This window comes from Pristiophorus japonicus, chromosome 16, assembly GCF_044704955.1.
Source record: "Pristiophorus japonicus isolate sPriJap1 chromosome 16, sPriJap1.hap1, whole genome shotgun sequence".
Classification (NCBI taxonomy): domain Eukaryota; kingdom Metazoa; phylum Chordata; class Chondrichthyes; family Pristiophoridae; genus Pristiophorus; species Pristiophorus japonicus.
In genome coordinates, this window is record NC_091992.1 from 5,242,296 (window position 1) to 5,259,358 (window position 17,063).

The 17,063-nt window shown below is 47.2% G+C and overlaps 1 protein-coding gene across 5 annotated transcripts in view; it reads left to right on the plus strand.

The window, feature by feature from the left end:
* Nucleotides 1-5,005: 5,005 nt before the first annotated feature.
* The window catches only part of LOC139226284 (flotillin-2-like), a 114,995-nt gene continuing 102,937 nt past the window's right edge, over nucleotides 5,006-17,063 (plus strand). The window contains exon 1 of one of the 5 annotated variants that reach the window (XM_070856925.1): nucleotides 5,006-5,125. In XM_070856925.1, the coding sequence (XP_070713026.1) occupies nucleotides 5,077-5,125 (49 nt within the window). In that variant the 5' untranslated portion in view covers nucleotides 5,006-5,076. The remainder of the gene's footprint in view (nucleotides 5,126-17,063) is intronic. The other 4 variants (XM_070856924.1, XM_070856927.1, XM_070856928.1 and 1 more) reach the window with 4 other exon arrangements.

Genomic DNA, 17,063 nt, shown 5'->3' on the forward strand with positions numbered 1-17,063 from the left:
AGGCTGCAACGCGAGGGCATCATCTCCCCAGTGGAATTCAGCGAGTGGGCCAGCCCGATTGTTCCAGTACTCAAAAGTGATGGCACGGTCAGGATTTGCAGCGATTATAAAGTAACTATTAATCGTTTCTCGCTGCAGGACCAATACCCACTACCTAAGGCAGACGACCTATTTGCGACGCTGGCAGGAGGCAAGACGCTCACCAAGCTCGACCTGACTTCGGCCTATATGACGCAGGAGCTGGAGGAGTCTTCGAAGGGCCTCACCTGCATCAACACGCATAAGGGACTGTTCATCTACAGCAAGATGCCCGTTTGGAATTCGGTCGGCTGCAGCGATCTTCCAGAGAAACATGGAGAGCCTACTCAAGTCAGTACCATGCACGGTAGTTTTTCAGGACGACATATTGGTCACGGGTCGGGACACTGGCGAGCACCTACAAAACCTGGAGGAGGTCCTCCAGCGACTGAATCGCGTAGGGCTGTGTGCTGTCTCATCTGTGTTAGGAACACAATAATAACAAAGGCACGGATGAGGGTTTCAGCAGCGGACGAGCTGAGGCAAGGGCTGAGACGGGCAATGTTATGGAGGGGGAAATAGGCGGTCTTCGTTATGCTATGTATATGTGGCCGGAAGCTTATTTCAGGGTCAGTGCAGGGGAGTTCTCCCCGGTTTCCTCGATAATATTTATCCCTCAATCAACATCACTAAAAAAAGATTATCTGGTCATCATCACATTGCTGTGTGTGGGAGCTTGCTGTGCGCAAATTGGTTGCCGCGTTTCCCACATTACAACAGTGACTACACTCCAAAAGTACATCATTGGCTGTGAGGAGCTTTGAGACATCCGGTGGTCGTGAACAGCGCAAAATAATTGTGCAAGTTCTAAATTTAGTCTTTCTTTCAAATAAGGCACCAAGGCTGAAGTTATGAAAGGCGCTATATAAATGCAAGTTGTTGCTTTCGGTGGGGCAGCCATACCACCATGAGCAGTTTCAGTGTGTGTGTGTGTGTGTGTGAGGGGCCGAGGGTTTCGGTGCTGGGAATCACGGAGCCTGTGACTGCTCAGAGTGGAGGAGAAGCATCTGGGAAGGCCTTGAACACTCTTCGTTGGGAGCAAGCGGAAGCCAAGTACAAACAGCGGAAGGAGCACATGACAAATCAAGCCCCCCACCCACCCGACCCCCACCCACCATCTGCCCACCTGTGGCAGAGTCTGCAGGTCCCACATTGGTCTCATCAGTCAGCTTACACCTCAGGCTGCTTGTCCGACATCCAGTTCTGGATGAGCAGAAATTTTCTCCAATTAAATATTGGGAAGACCGAAGCTATTGTCTTTGGTCCCCGCCACAACTGAGTTCCCTCGACACTGACTCCATCCCTCTCCCTACAATCAATCTGAGGGTGAACCAGACTGTTTGCAACCTAGGCGTCGGTAGTGGGTAAAATGATGGAATCAATTATTAAGGATGTCATAGCAGTGCATTTGGAAAGAGGTGACATGATAGGTCCAAGTCAGCATGGATTTGTGAAAGGGAAATCATGCTTGACAAATCTTCTGGAATTTTTTGAGGATGTTTCCAGTAGAGTGGATAAGGGAGAACCAGTTGATGTGGTATATTTGGACTTTCAGAAGGCGTTCGACAAGGTCCCACACAAGAGATTGATGTGCAAAGTTAGAGCACATGGGATTGGGGGTAGTGTACTGACATGGATTGAGAACTGGTTGTCAGACAGGAAGCAAAGAGTAGGAGTAAATGGGTACTTTTCAGAATGGCAGGCAGTGACTAGTGGGATACCGCAAGGTTCTGTGCTGGGGCCCCAGCTGTTTACACTGTACATTAATGATTTAGATGAGGGGATTAAATGTAGTATCTCCAAATTTGCGGATGACACTAAGTTGGGTGGCAGTGTGAGCTGCGAGGAGGATGCTATGAGGCTGCAGAGCGACTTGGATAGGTTAGGTGAGTGGGCAAATGCATGGCAGATGAAGTATAATGTGGATGAATGTGAGGTTATCCACTTTGGTGGTAAAAACAGAGAGACAGACTATTATCTGAATGGTGACAGATTAGGAAAAGGGGAGGTGCAAAGAGACCTGGGTGTCATGGTACATCAGTCATTGAAGGTTAGCATGCAGGTGCAGCAGGCGGTTAAGAAAGCAAATGGCATGTTGGCCTTCATAGCAAGGGGATTTGAGTACAGAGGCAGGGAGGTGTTGCTACAGTTGTACAGGGCCTTGGTGAGGCCACACCTGGAGTATTGTGTACAGTTTTGGTCTCCTAACCTGAGGAAGGACATTCTTGCTATTGAGGGAGTGCAGCGAAGGTTCACCAGACTGATTCCCGGGATGGTGGGACTGACCTATCAAGAAAGACTGGATCAACTGGGCTTGTATTCACTGGAGTTCAGAAGAATGAGAGGGGACCTCATAGAAACATTTAAAATTCTGACGGGGTTAGACAGGTTAGATGCAGGAAGAATGTTCCCAATGTTGGGGAAGTCCAGAACCAGAGGTCACAGTCTAAGGATAAGGGGTAAGCCATTTAGGACCGAGATGCAGAGGAACTTCTTCACCCAGAGAGTGGTGAACCTGTGGAATTCTCTACCACAGAAAGTTGTTGAGGCCAATTCACTAAATATATTCAAAAAGGAGTTAGATGAAGTCCTTACTACTCGGGGGATCAAGGGGTATGGCGAGAAAGCAGGAATGGGGTACTGAAGTTGAATGTTCAGCCATGAACTCATTGAATGGCGGTGCAGGCTAGAAGGGCCGAATGGCCTACTCCTGCACCCATTTTCTATGTTTCTATGTTTCTATGTTTGACCCTGAAATTAGTTTCCAGCCACATATCCGCGGTATAACTAAACCGCCTTTTTCCACCTCTGTAACATTGCCCGCCTCCGCCCCTGCCTCAGCTCTTCTACTGCTGAAACCTTCATTCATGCCTTTGTTACCTCTAGACTTGACTACTCGTTCCTGGCTGGCCTGCCACATTCTACCCTACGTAAACTAGAGGTCATCCAAAACTCGGTTGCCCGTGTCCTAACTCTCACCGTGTCCCAATCACCCACCACCCCTGTGTTCACTGACCTACATTGGCTCCCAGTTAAACAACGCCTTGATTTCAAAATTCTCATCCTTGTTTACAAATCCCTCCATGACCTCGCCCCTCCCTATCTCTGTAATCTCTTCGAGCCCCACAACCCCCCGAGATGTCTGCGCTCCTCAAATTCTGGCTTCTTGAGCATCCCTGATTATAATCGCTCCACCATCGGTGGCCGTGCCTTCAGCTGCCTGGGCCCCAAGCTCTGGAACTCCCTGCCTAAACCTCTCCACCTCTCTTTCCTCCTTTAAGACGCTCCTTAAAACCTCTTTAAACAAATTTTTGATCATCTGCCTGAATTTCTTCCTCTGTGGCTCGGTGTCAAATTTATCTGTTTGTCTGTAACACTGATCTGAAGCGCCTTGGTACATTTTCATCATCATCAGAGGCGGTCCCTCGAACGAGGATGACTTGCTTCCACGAGTTCACAGGCGTTTTGATAAAGGACCCGATGTTCCAGTCCTGAACTCCAATTGAAGGGGGTGGAAGACGCCTGTGCGTGGATTTTTTTTAACGTGTGGTGACCGTTGCACACCAGCCACCACACGGGTACATTTTAGGCTGGAGTTTAATATTTTGATATTTCAAATAACAGTGTCGATATTTGATGTCTCCAAGATAAGAGGAGACTAATTGATGTCCTGTTTCTGACTGCTCCATTTTTGATCGGGGGCCCAGGAGCATCGTGATCGGGAGCCCAGGAGCATCGTGATCAGGGCCCAGGAGCATCGTGATCGGGGGCCCAGGAGCATCGTGATCGGGGGCCCAGGAGCATCGTGATCGGGGGCCCAGGAGCATCGTGATCGGGGGCCCAGGAGCATCGTGATCGGGGGCCCAGGAGCATTGTGATCGGGGGCCCAGGGGCATCGTGATCGGGGGCCCAGGGGCATCGTGATCGGGGGCCCAGGAGCATCGTGATCGGGGGCCCAGGGGCATTGTGATCGGGGGCCCAGGAGCATCGTGATCGGGGGCCCAGGAGCATCGTGATCGGGGGCCCAGGAGCATCGTGATCGGGGGCCCAGGGGCATCGTGATCGGGGGCCCAGGGGCATCGTGATCGGGGGCCCAGGAGCATCGTGATCGGGGGCCCAGGAGCATCGTGATCGGGGGCCCAGGAGCATCGTGATCGGGGGCCCAGGAGCATCGTGATCGGGGGCCCAGGAGCATCGTGATCGGGGGCCCAGGAGCATCGTGATCGGGGGCCCAGGGGTGATCGGGGGCCCAGGGGCATCGTGATCGGGGGCCCAGGGGCATCGTGATCGGGGGCCCAGGGGCATCGTGATCGGGGGCCCAGGGGCAGCACGGGCCCAGCCCACACTGTGCGATATGTGTGAGCGCACTAGATCCGTGCAGCAGAGCAGGTCTCCGGTCGTCCTGGTTAGCCCTTGCCCCTGCACCCAGACCTCGCTCTGTCGAGCCCCGTGTGGTGGCTGGTGTGCAGCGGCCACCCCACGTTAAACAAATCCGCGCACCGGCATCGTCCGCCCTTCAGGATGTAGTCCGGGATCCAGCTTGTCAGGTCCTTCATTGAAACACCCGTGAACTCATCCCTTTTTGGTGTGGCAGCAAGTCACCCTCGATTCTGGGGACTGCCCCAGAAGGAGATTGCGCAGTGCAAGTTCTTGCTGTCGGTGGGGCAGCCGCTAGGGGGCAGCAGCAGCGCCAGTGTGTGTGTGTGTGTGTGTGGGCGGAAGGGTTTGAGTGTGACAGTCACTTGGCGGGGGGGGGGGGGGGGGCAGCAGCGACTTCCGCCCCGCAGTGTGAGGGAGCGGGGCGGAAGTGGGTTTGGGTGTGGCAGCCATTGGGGGGCAGAAAAGGGAGGAGCGGCGACTTCCGCCCCGCAGTGGGCGGGGCCCGGGAGGCGGGGCCGCGAGGCCGGGAGGCGGGGCTCCTGTTGTTTTGGTGAACAGGCGAAGCGGACGGACAGCGAGCGGGGGAGCGGGAGAGAGAGAGAGAGTCGGGCGGCGGCGATGGGCAACTGTTACACGGTGGGGCCTAACGAGGCGCTGGTGGTGTCAGGTAACCCGAGGGAGGGGTTCACCCCCCCGGGGGGGGGGGGTGAGGGGTTCACCCCCCCGGGGGGGGGGGGGGGGGGTGAGGGGTAATGGCGACAGAAGACGGGGCCGGGAATCAGTGAAGTGGGAGTGAGCTCCTGGCAACTAGGCCTCATCCTCGGGCTCACCCGCAGCGGGCAGCGGGAGATGATCCCCTGCTCACGGGCGCCGGGGGCTCAATTACTTCATTATTTCAGGCGGCGGTGGGTTTGCAGTTAGTCTTTTTCTTTATATATAAAAAAAATCTTTGCACTTTTTCCTCTTTAAACATTGTAAAATAATTTTTCTTTCATTAAATGCAAAATAATAAAATTTTAAATAGCCTCTTTAAAATCTGGAACTTTTTCTCCTTTTAATAAACATTTTTAAATTCCGTTTTCTTTCATTAACTGCTCAGTAATCAAAGTGTTCCTTTTTAATTTTTATGTTCTAAACCTGATTTTCAAGCCTCTTCTAAAACAAAAAATCTTGGACTTTTTCTGTTCAATAAACATTCTAAATTCATTTTTCTTTTATTAAATGCTAAATAACCAAAGTTTTATTTTAAGCTTTTTTAAAAAAAAAATAAAGTTTAAAACCTAAAAAAAAGTAAATAAATGTTAATAGATTTCAGCTAAGCTGTTGACAAAGAAATTATCTCATCTGTTTTGATTCTGTGTTTGAAAAAAACATTAAACACATCTCTCATTTAGCAGTGATTTCAAAAAAAATCTTGAACGTATTCTCTTAAACATTTTAATTTTCTTTCTCTTTTATTAAATGCTAAATGATCAAAGTGTTTAATTTTTATGTTTCAAACTTGATTTCTCATGTTTTTTGAAGTTTGGAGATTTAAAAAAAATATTAAAATGTTGATCAGGTTTCCATAAAATGTACTTTTGGAAGAGGGTTGAAATGTTTCTGTTGTGCCCTGGTGAGAGGTTTAAATGCCAGAGGTGGAGGGACCAAGAACCGAACCTGTTTTTTGGTGGTTGTTTCCTGCGCTTTTATCTTTTTGGGGATTGAGTCCTGAGGCAGTTGTTTTGTTTGTGTGAATAATTGAATAAATACATATATAAATGTTAATCGATTTCAGCTAAGCTGTTGACACAGAGTCACAAATTCAGATGTTGCTGTATTCTCACATCTGTTTTGGTTCTGTTGGAAAAAATAAATCCTTTTTTAGCAGTGATTTTATATACACCATATGTTGACGGCTGGCTTGTGTAGGTGAACTAGGGTGTGTACCCGATGATGGATGGAGAACTGTATTGTAGTGGGCTACATAATGACTATTTTTCTCTGTTTAAAAAAAATAGTACTAATTAGGGTTCTGCAGTATTCATTTAAGTGATTTAAATACTGTGACACTTTGATTTTTGTCTCTGTTCTTGATTTTACTGTGTTTATGTAAGAGGCATTTGAAGGCTTGGCTCATTAACCCTTTGGTTGCAAAGGGAGTTTCCTTCTAGCTCGGCGTATCTCATCGGCGTGTGTACAGCAGTCCCCTGTCGTGTGTGTGTGTGAGGTTAACTCTGATTGATACGCTGTAAAAGAGAATATGGATCCAGCCTGGATTCATCAGTTTATAAAATTAGTCTTTTGATGCTATCCGATCTGCATTAGTTGAGGGAGACTGGGGGTGGGTGGGGCTTCTCCGGATCGAGGCATTGAATTCAAGAGAATTTGGCCTTTGCAGTTATTTGCATCTCTTGGCAACTGCCTTTTGTGGGGAGGGCAGTGGGAGCCACCCAAGGCTACAAGTCAGGCAGGTGACAGCGGAAATATACAAAGGAGGGTGGAATTTATCCACAAGACTCTGTGATATTAAATTTAAAAATCACTTTTGCACCAAGATCTTGCAAGGTGTGTGAAGGTGTTTAGTTTCATATCTGTTGCATTTTTCTTAAACTTGTGAGATTTAATAGCAAATGGGGAAACTCATTTGTGATGTAAAATTAAAAAGGAAAAATCAGCAAAAACTGGGCAACTATGACCATGACCCATTGTCAAAGAAAAAACTTACATTTCTCCAACTCCTTTCACCACCTCCGAATAGCCCAAAGTGCCAATGAAGTGTATATTTGGAGTGTGGTTACTGCTGTAATGTAGGAAACACGGCAGCCAATTTGCACACACAAAGCTCCCACAAACAGCAATGAGATAATGACCAGATATGTTGATTGAGAGATAAATATTGACCAGGATATCGGGGAGAACTCCCCTGCTCCTCTTCAAATAGTGGAGTGGAAGATTTTAGATCCACCTAAGAAAGTAGACAGTATCTAGCATCCACTCTACTGTTTCAGTGCAGGCCTGCACTGGGAGTGTCCACCTGGATTATGGCCTCTTGTACATTCACTTCAAAGTCCTAAGGCCAGTTAGTGGGCATTGTCTGCTGTCTCCTCTCATTTTCGAAATGGCTTTGTCTGGTGTGGGAAGGTTGGGCTATTGTATTTCCAGTTTGGGTTTAAATGGAGATTGTTCCTTGAGGTGACTTGCATTTCTATTGCACCTTTCATGACCACCGGACGTCTCTAAGCGCTTCACAGCCAATTAAGTACTTTTTGGAGTGTAGTCATTGTTGTAATGTGGGAAATGCTGCAACCATTTGTGCACAGCAAGCTCTCTCAAATAGCAGTGTGAAAATGACCAGATAACCTGTTTTTGTTATTTTGACCAAGAGATAAATATTGGCCCCAGGACACCGGGGATAACTCCCCTGATCATCTTCAAAATAGTGCCCGAGGGATCTTTTACGTCCACCTGAGAGAGCAGACGGCGCCTCGGCTTAACGTCTCATCCGAAAGACGGCACTTCTGACAGTGCAGCGCTCCCTCAGTACTGCACTGGAGTGTCAGCCTAGATTTTTGTGCTCAAGTTCCTGGAGTGGGGCTTGAACCCACAACCTTCTGCCTCTGAGACGAGAGCACTACTCACTGAGCCACGGCTGACACACGAGATGAAGGATGTTAGTTTTTATTTAGGTTGAAACAGTAGCGAGGATGATGGCCAGGAATATTGTACAGCACTCCCCCGTTGTCTGATTACTGGTCACCGATCGCAGGCACCGCTCGGTCACCCCACCTTGCCCATCCTTTTTATGTTCAGTGCTGTAGTGTAGCACCTAATGAGCGAGTGAGAATTTGGGGAGAAATATGGAAAATGAGTAACTTCTCTGTTTGGTAAAGGTCGATGATTAATCCTATCCCATCATCTTTGGTTCCGTGTTAACATGTCGCTATTCTTGCTTGTGATGAACAAAGCTCGGATTGTTGCCATCGTGATCTATCTATCTTCCTAGCTCCACTGTGGACTGTCCTGAGCTGTTGTCCCAGCTGGAGGCAAAACACAAGTTTAAAAAAAGGCATTTATAGAATGCCTTTCCCAATCTCTGGCTGTCCCACAGCACTTTACAATCTGAGAGTTAAGGGCCCACTTTCCCTTTCATACTTTTTGGGTGCGTGGCCCATTTAAAATACTGCGTGTACACGTTTTTTCCCATTTAAGAGCCAATTGCGTGAGCGCGCCGTGGAGCTTAAAGGGAACATTGCTTAGGGCCCAGGCAGCTGAAGGCATGGCCACCAATGTTGGAGTGATTAAGATCAGGGCTGTTGATGAGACCAGGATCGGAGGAGTGCAGCGATCTCGGAGGGTTGCTGGAGGAGGTTACAGACCAGGGTTGTGAGAAGACCTTGCTAAGATAGTCGGAGTTTTTTTTATCGACTCCATTTTTACACTGTAGTTCACTGGCCCCAATAACACGATCCATGCATGGTTTGGCTGCTGTAGTTTATGACTAAATACTCAGTCAAGCCACAGAAATGTTGGTCCGGGGGGATGACCAGGCTGTTTGTAAACTTGAATCCTGGAGCCCTGGACACTGATAGAGAATTCAAACAGGCTGCATTCAGACAGGCTGTGAAAATTCACAGACCCCAGGTCAAAGCTGCTACATGCAACTCAGCATGTTGCATTAAGTCATCAATCAACTTGACATTTTAGGACCTTGGGTAGTGAGCCAATTAAAGGTTAAAAGACTATCAATTGAGCCAATAAGGTCAAAGAAGGCGAGTTCTTTTCTGTAAATTGAACCAGGTATAAAAACAGCCATTTTGGCCATGTGGTCTCAGAAGCACAAAGGCCTGGCTTAAAGCCAAGAGCTTGTTGCTGCTGCCAGAATAAAGTTACATTAAAACTACAATCTGAGTTCGTATTTCATTGGAAATTAAGAGATCTAACAGGACACTTACAAAAAACATGTTCGAAAGTGTGCCCTGCTGTGACTTGGCTTGGTATACAAGTAGAACGGCATCCTGGCCTTGTGTGTATTTGACCCAGTTGGAATAATGAACTATCTGCGTTTAGAAACATTAACCTTGGTCAGTGAATCGTGGAAGAGCTGTCCTGGGGTTTAAGTGTGTGTATTTGATGTAGCCTCTTCCAAAAATGATTGACTTGCTGGCCCAGCAAATTTGGACAGTGAGAGGCTCAACACTAACGAAGGTCCTGAGTTCAATCACTGAGTTTGCTGATCTCAGCTCGAAGGCATACAGTCTTGTTGGGGTGGGAGGGGGGTGGGGGAGGAATGTAACAGAGAGACTGGATGAGGAAGGTAAAAATTGGCTGGAATTCACACTCCTGACTCTGCTGGAAGAGAGAGAGAGAGAGAGAGAGAGAGCACACTAGACCAGACGTGACATGCTTACCACAGAAAACAAGCACAGGCAGTGGAAGGAGTGTGCGGCAAACCAGACTCCCCACCCACCCTTTCCTTCAACCACTGTCTGTCCCACCTGTGACAGAGACTGTAATTCCCGCATTGGACTGTACAGTCACCTGAGAACTCACTTTTGGAATGGAAGTAAGTCTTCCTAGATTTCGAGGAACTGCCTATGATGATGAACCCAGCCACGGTTGAATAATCTGCCTACATTCGCTATCGAGGCCACGATAGCCCACTCCAGCCTTGATGAAGAGGCAGTGTTATTTCTCTGTAATTTTAGTGCACAATATAAGATTTTATTGTTTACAAACACAACCTTTCCATCAAGGTTTCTGGCGTTCCCTGTGGCCAAGGGTTGGGGAGGAAGTTGGGACCAAATGCACTGTGTCGCGAAGGGCTGCTGTCTGTGTGCTGTCAAATTGCATCGGTTTTAAACTGGCAGCTGAGGTGTTGCAATGTGAGGCACTCTGGGATTTTAATCAGGGAGTAGCGCAGCACAGGTTGAGGGAACTCGCCTTACAGGAGAGAAAAGCTTTTCTGTTCTGTGGGTGACCATCTTGTAGCTAAATTCCCAGATGTACGAGGTCTTCTCAGTGTTTGCAAATCCAGCGCGTTTACTTTGCCTCCTTGAACCTTGCGCCTACTGGTGCGGCACAAAACCAGCTCAACAACAGTATTGTGCATCCCGATTCCTGCCCTGCCCATCAATGGTGAACTTGTGAATGCCTGATTTGGCAATGAATAGTTAACGACTGGAATCTTTGCCCATTGTGGTGATGTAAACGACTGGTTGAGCAAGGAAGATTGAACAAACTGCGTAAAATGTCCCACTTCGGTTTAGAATGTGTTTTATCGTAGTAACTGAATACAAGAGCAGATTTATCCTGGCAGCACTCCGTGAGGGGTTTGGTTTTACTTCCGAGTATGGTGACCTAACTTAGCTGCTCGATAAATTAAATTCCACTAATGCATCGCTACCACCGAGACATCCTGATGGTCTTAATAATTTAATTTAAAAGGTTTCTAACTGTTCCTGAGCCGCCAGTGCTGCTGCTGAGTCCTGCTGCCTCGTGGGTTGTTGGTCTGCATAATTGACTGACTTTTTTTTTTCCTCTTCCACTTCTGAGGGTGCTGAGTCAGGTTGGGGTACAGTTCTGTTGGTGCTGGAGTCAACCAGTGCATTACCAGTGTGCCCAGTGCACTGCAGAGAGCATCACAGCCGAGCCTTGCTGCTGTCCACTTTCCAGCAGCAGTCACTGGCTGGGAGTTGGGCGCAAGTAACTCTGTAGGGGATTTACCCCTATCTTCCCCCCCCCTGCTATTCCCTTCAAACCTGAGCAGCACGGAGGCCAACTTTAGTGACCCCCAACTCCAACATCCCCGCCCCCCAAAAAACTAAAAGCAAAAATTTGCAGGTGCTGGAAAGAGCGCGGGGGAGTTAATGTTTGCGGTGTGGACCCTTTGTACAAGTTGGAAGATAATACAGGTGAACAGCGTTTAGAAAGAGCAAAGGGGAGTGGGGACTGGCAAAAGAAATGGAACTAAATGCTGAGCTGGAGCTTCCACTGACAGCAGCATACTTGATTCTGGGATCTTATGAAATGTATGACCTGTTACATCATCATCATAGGCTGTCTCTCGAACGAGGATGACTTGCTTCCACATGAGTTCACAGATGTTTAAGTGTAGGACCCGATGTTCCAGTCCTGAGCTCCATTTGAAGGGGTGGAAGATGCCAGTGTGGATTTTTTTTAACGTCTGGTAACCGTTGCATATCAGCCACCACACTGGCTTGACCGAGCTAGGCCTTTATCCAATGGCAAGGGTTGAAACATAGAAAATAGGTGCAGGAGTACGCCATTCAGCCCTTCGAGCTTGCACTGCCGTTCAATAAGATCATGGCTGATCATTCCCTCAGTACCCCTTTCCTGCTTTCTCTCCATACCCCTTGATCGCTTTAGTTGTAAGGGTTGTATCTATCTCCCGCTTGAATATATCCAGTGAACTGGCATCAACAACTCTGCAGCAGGGAATTCCACAAGTTAACAACTCTGAGTGAAGATGTTTCTCCTCATCTCAGTCCTAAATGGTCTGCCCCTTATCCTAAGACTACATCCCCTGCTTCTGGACTTCCCCAACATCGGGAACATTCTTCCCGCATATAACCTGTCCAGTCCCGTCAGAATCTTATACGTTTCTATGAGATCCCCTCTCAATCTTCTAAACTCCAGTGACTAAAGGCCCAGTTGATCCAGTCTCTCCTCATATGACAGTCCAGCCATCCCTGGAATTAGCTTGGTGAACCTTCGCTGCACTCCCTCAATAGCAAGAATGTCCTTCCTCAGATTAGGAGACCAAAACTGAACACAATATTCCAAGTGAGGCCTCACCAAGGCCCTGTACACCTGCAGTAAGACCTCCCTGCTCCTATACTCAAATCCCCTAGCTATGAAGGCCAACATACCATTTGCTGCCTTCACTGCCTGCTGTACCTGTATGCCAACTTTCAATGACTGATGAACCATGACACCCAGGTCTCGTTGCACCTCCCCTTTTCCTAATCTGCCTTCGTGTTTTTGCCCCCAAAATGGATAACCTCACATTTATCCACATCTGCCATGCATTTTCCCACTCACCTAACCTGTCCAAGTCACCCTGCAGCCTCTTAGCGTCCCCCTCACAGCTCACACCGCCACCCAGTTTAGTGTCATCTGCAAACTTGGCAATATTACACTCAATTCCTTCATCCAAATCGTTAATGTATATTGTAAAGAGCTGGGGTCCCAGCACTGAGCCCTGTGGCACTCCACTAGTCACTGCCTGCCATTCTGAAAAGGACCCGTTTATCCCGACTCTCTGCTTCCTGTCTGCCAACCAGTTCTCTATCCACGTCAGTATATTACCCCCAATTCCATGCGTTTTGATTTTGCACACCAATCTCTTATGCGGGACCTTGTCAAAAGCCTTTTGAAAGTCCAAATGCACCACATCCACTGGTTCTCCCTTGTCCACTCTGCTAGTTACATCCTCAAAAAATTCCAGAAGATTCGTCAAGAATGATTTCCCTTTCATAAATCCTGCTGACTTGGACCGATCCTGTCGCTGCTTTCCAAATGCGCTGCTATTTCATAATGATTGATTCCAACATTTTCCCCACTACTGATGTCAGGCTAACCAGTTTATAATTACCCGTTTTCTCTCTCCCTCCTTTTTTTTAAAAAAAAAAGTGGTGTTACATTAGCTACCCTTCAGTTCATCGGAACTGATCCAGAGTCGATAGACTGTTGGAAAATGATCACCAATGCATCCACTATTTCTAGGGCCACTTCCTTAAGTACTCTGGGTTGCAGACTATCAGGCCCCGGGGATTTATCGGCCTTCAATTCCATCAATTTCCCTAACACAATTTCCCACCTAATAAGGATATCCATCAGTTCCTCCTTCTCACTAGAACCACTGTCCCCTAGTGCATTCGGAAGGTTATTTGTGTCTTCCTTCGTGAAGACAGAACCAAAGTATTTGTTCAACTGGTCTGCCATTTCTTTGTTCCCCGTTATAAATTCACCTGAATCCGACTGCAAGGGACCTTCATTTGTCTTCACTAATCTTTTTCTCTTCACATATTTATAGAAGTTTTTGCAGTCAGTTTTTATGTTCCCTGCAAGCTTCCTCTCATACTCTATTTTCTCCCTCTTAATTCAATCCTTAGTCCTCCTCTGTTGAATTCTAAATTTCTCCCAGTCCTCAGGTTTGTTACTTTTTCTGGCCAATTTATATGTCTCTTCCTTGGCTTTAACACTATCCTTGTTGGCCAAGGTTGAGCCACCTTCCTCGTTTTATTTTTACTCCAGACAGGGATGTACAATTGAACCAGGATGACTGGAGACCAGCTCTGCTGCACGGACAGAGCGCGCGCACAAATCGCAGCGTGGGCTGGACCGTGCTGCCCCTGGGCTCTCTGCTCTTCTGAGCCCTGTACCCTCATTTGCCGCACCTTCGCCCACGATGTTCCAGGGCCCGGCGCTCCAGCTCTATTTATAGCCCCGACCTGCGATGGTGCTCTCACAGGTCGGGGTGGCCCATGATGTTCCAGGGCCTGTCTTGTAATCAGTATACAGCTCACACCCTTTGTGTTGAGAAGTCTCTGGTCTTTTCCAGCTTTTCTGCCAGTCCTCCCTACATTTACCCACTAGTTGCATAAATGGGAACTTGTTACGGAAAATTTACACGCTATGCAAATTCAAGTGCCTCGCCCTAAATCACCAGTTTTTAAAAGAAAAAGTGCATTTAGAAGCACAGTTGATGAATTGCTCAGTCTGTTGTACCTAGGGTTGTGTCGTTACTGCAATTAAATGGAGCAAGGTGCTTGGCCCTCTGAGAAATCAGGCTGAGGAGGGTGGGGTCCCCGGAGGTCTGAAATGATCAGATTTCTGTCCATCTTATCAAATTCCCAAATATTTCTGTATCCGTTGACTTAATGGTACGTTGGCATCTGTTGCTGGGTCCCAACGAAGCACGGCTTCTGCAACAATAATACTAACTTCCTTGAAGTAACTGACCGGCCCGGCTTTTGAGGTCAGCGGTAAAGGAACTGCGATCGCCGCTCATGGCGCTTACAGCTTCCCACTGGCTTTTTGCTGGCTTTTGAGTGGCAACATCGGGAGCCAGAAACAGCGCAGTGCCCTCGACAGTGGATCTGGGTGAACAGGGAAAGCAACAGATTGTCTCCTCAACCAATCAAATTGAAGAATCCCCACTGAGACACGCAGAGTCCAAACCAGGAAGTGCAAGCTAGAATATTTCATTCAACGTAAAATCATGTATAGAAAGTGAAAAACCGAGAAGGAAACCAAGATGGGATTAAGAGAGATCAGAGACACACACAAAATCTCCAACAATAATTAAAATCTGAAGGAACGAGACTCTACACGTAAAAGTTAATTTTCAGTGCCAGAGAGGTTGCTTGGTAGTAATTAAGATTACCATGCTGTTAGAAATTCACTTGCACTTGAAATGGACAAGCTCTAACTTTTTCTGATGTATTTAGTGGGTAATTACTGCAGCTTCACGCCCTTGGATGTATTTCAGTGCCGAGTCTCGGCGAAGTACCAGTGTGGCGCAGCCTGTGGAGGATCTGGATTTTGGCGTTTAACTGCGCATGTGCGGACACCAGATGTTGCTGTCCGATTTACTCCATGATCATGGTGAGCGCTGATAGCCTCACCGTTATTATTGCCTCAAAATCCGGGCCAATGTATTTCGGAAGTTGGGTCAGGGAGGTGCCCAGGAGTGTGTCACGCTTGCAGGGTGTGTCCTCTGCAGAAAGGTCTGGGGCAGGGTGAGGAGCAGAGGTGACCTGTTTCCCAAAGGGAGGGAAAATTTAGAACTGAGTAACCCTCTCGCAAATGAAAATGGACTAGCATTTTGTGGCCTGTATGTGAATTGCACAAGTGTACCTTTTTTAAAAAGAACTGGATCTTCAGTTTCAGAATATGCCATGATCTGCATTCTGTGATTTACTGGTTTGTAATAGCTCCCAGTTACTCATTTGATAAATAACTCTTCCAAACCCACTAAGTACAGGCAGATCCGTTATTCTGATTCAGTTTATTTTGGATTTTTGTGTTCATCAGAAATATGTTGATTGCAGGATACAACTGTTTCTGTTTGCGTCAAGCTCTCCGATCAGGTACAGCGCACTTGGATGGAGAGCAGTGTTCCCTTTACATTGCCCGAGTTTTCGAGACCCACTCTCCCGACTGCAAGATGACATTTCCACTTGTCTCAGAAACCTTCCCCCTGGGCAGTGTTCTGTTGTCGAGATGTGAGAGCATTAACTACCCCAAAATCAGCATCTCCTGAACTTGTCCTCCTTCAGTGGAGCTGCTATTGAGGTGTTGCACAGTGGTTGCGGCGCTGCTGAGGGAACTGTAAGGTGCACTTCCACACATGGACTGAGAGTGCGTCTCTCTGGGCTTTGCTGTGGGTATGAAGATCCCATTCACACTGGCTTTTCCAACATGCGTCTTGTTTGGTGGGGGTGGGGGGCAAATCTCCCCCAACTGCTGGGAGTTTCATGTCCTGTGTTCTCGTGCAATCCGATCTCTACTAAACATGTCTATTCCAACAAGGCTAAAGTTGGTGTCGACCTGTACCTTTTATTCTGTCCCCTGCTAATTATCCCTCAGTCAACATCACTAACAAACAGATTATCTAGTCATTATCACGTTGCTGTGTGTGGGAGCTTGCTGTGTGCAAATTGACTGCCTTGTTTCCTACATTACAACAGTGCCTACGCTTCAAAAAAAAAGTGCTTCATTGTCTGTAAAGCGCTTTGGTAGTAGTCGTGAAAGGCACTATATAAATGCAAGTCCTTTTTTTTTCTGATGTTGTGCCTGCTATCTGCGGCGAATATTTGATTGCTGGTCTATTGCATTCAGGAACTTGGCAAACCTTTAAGAATTAGGCGCAGGAGTAGGCCATACAGCCCCTCGAGCCTGCTCCGCCATTCAATAAGATGCACCTTTGTTTAATTTTGTTCAATCCCCCAAATTACTGTTATGCACCAACTAATGTGCTGGCAGCTGCTGGAAAGAAGAGTCTTTCATCCGATGTGTGGGGTGCATTCGATTCCAAATCCCAGCGGTAGAAAGATATGACTGTTGGCACAGCTTTCAATAAGCTAAGTAATAAAAGGATATCATTGTGGTCCAGATAAGTGGTATGAATGTTGCATTATTATCAGGATGATTCAGAGTCACGAGTGCTTATGGGTGGGTGTGCTTTGCTGTGTTTGACATAACCCATAAAAACATTCTCACTGTATTCACCACTGCCGATTCCTCTCGGAATATGTCCCATCTATTGAGGTACATCAGGTGCCATTGACGTTTGGCTGCTGCAGTGCTGTTATTTAATCGTGTAACACCTTGCAAATGTACCAGGTTTTATAATGCACAAGGTTCAAAATCTGTTTCCTCACTTACAAACTTCCAGTGGCCTCAGCACCTACTTTACTCTCAAACTCGCCACCTAAGACGATTACTTTTTTTAAAAAAAAAGTGTCTCTGGTGGTTTTATAGAGCAAACACTTTGGAAATTATGCAATTATCATTCATAAAAAATAAATATCTTTTTGCAAGTCATTGAAGCAAGTCTTTTTGAAGGTGCAAAGTTGCAAGTATATGTGCAAGTTCTG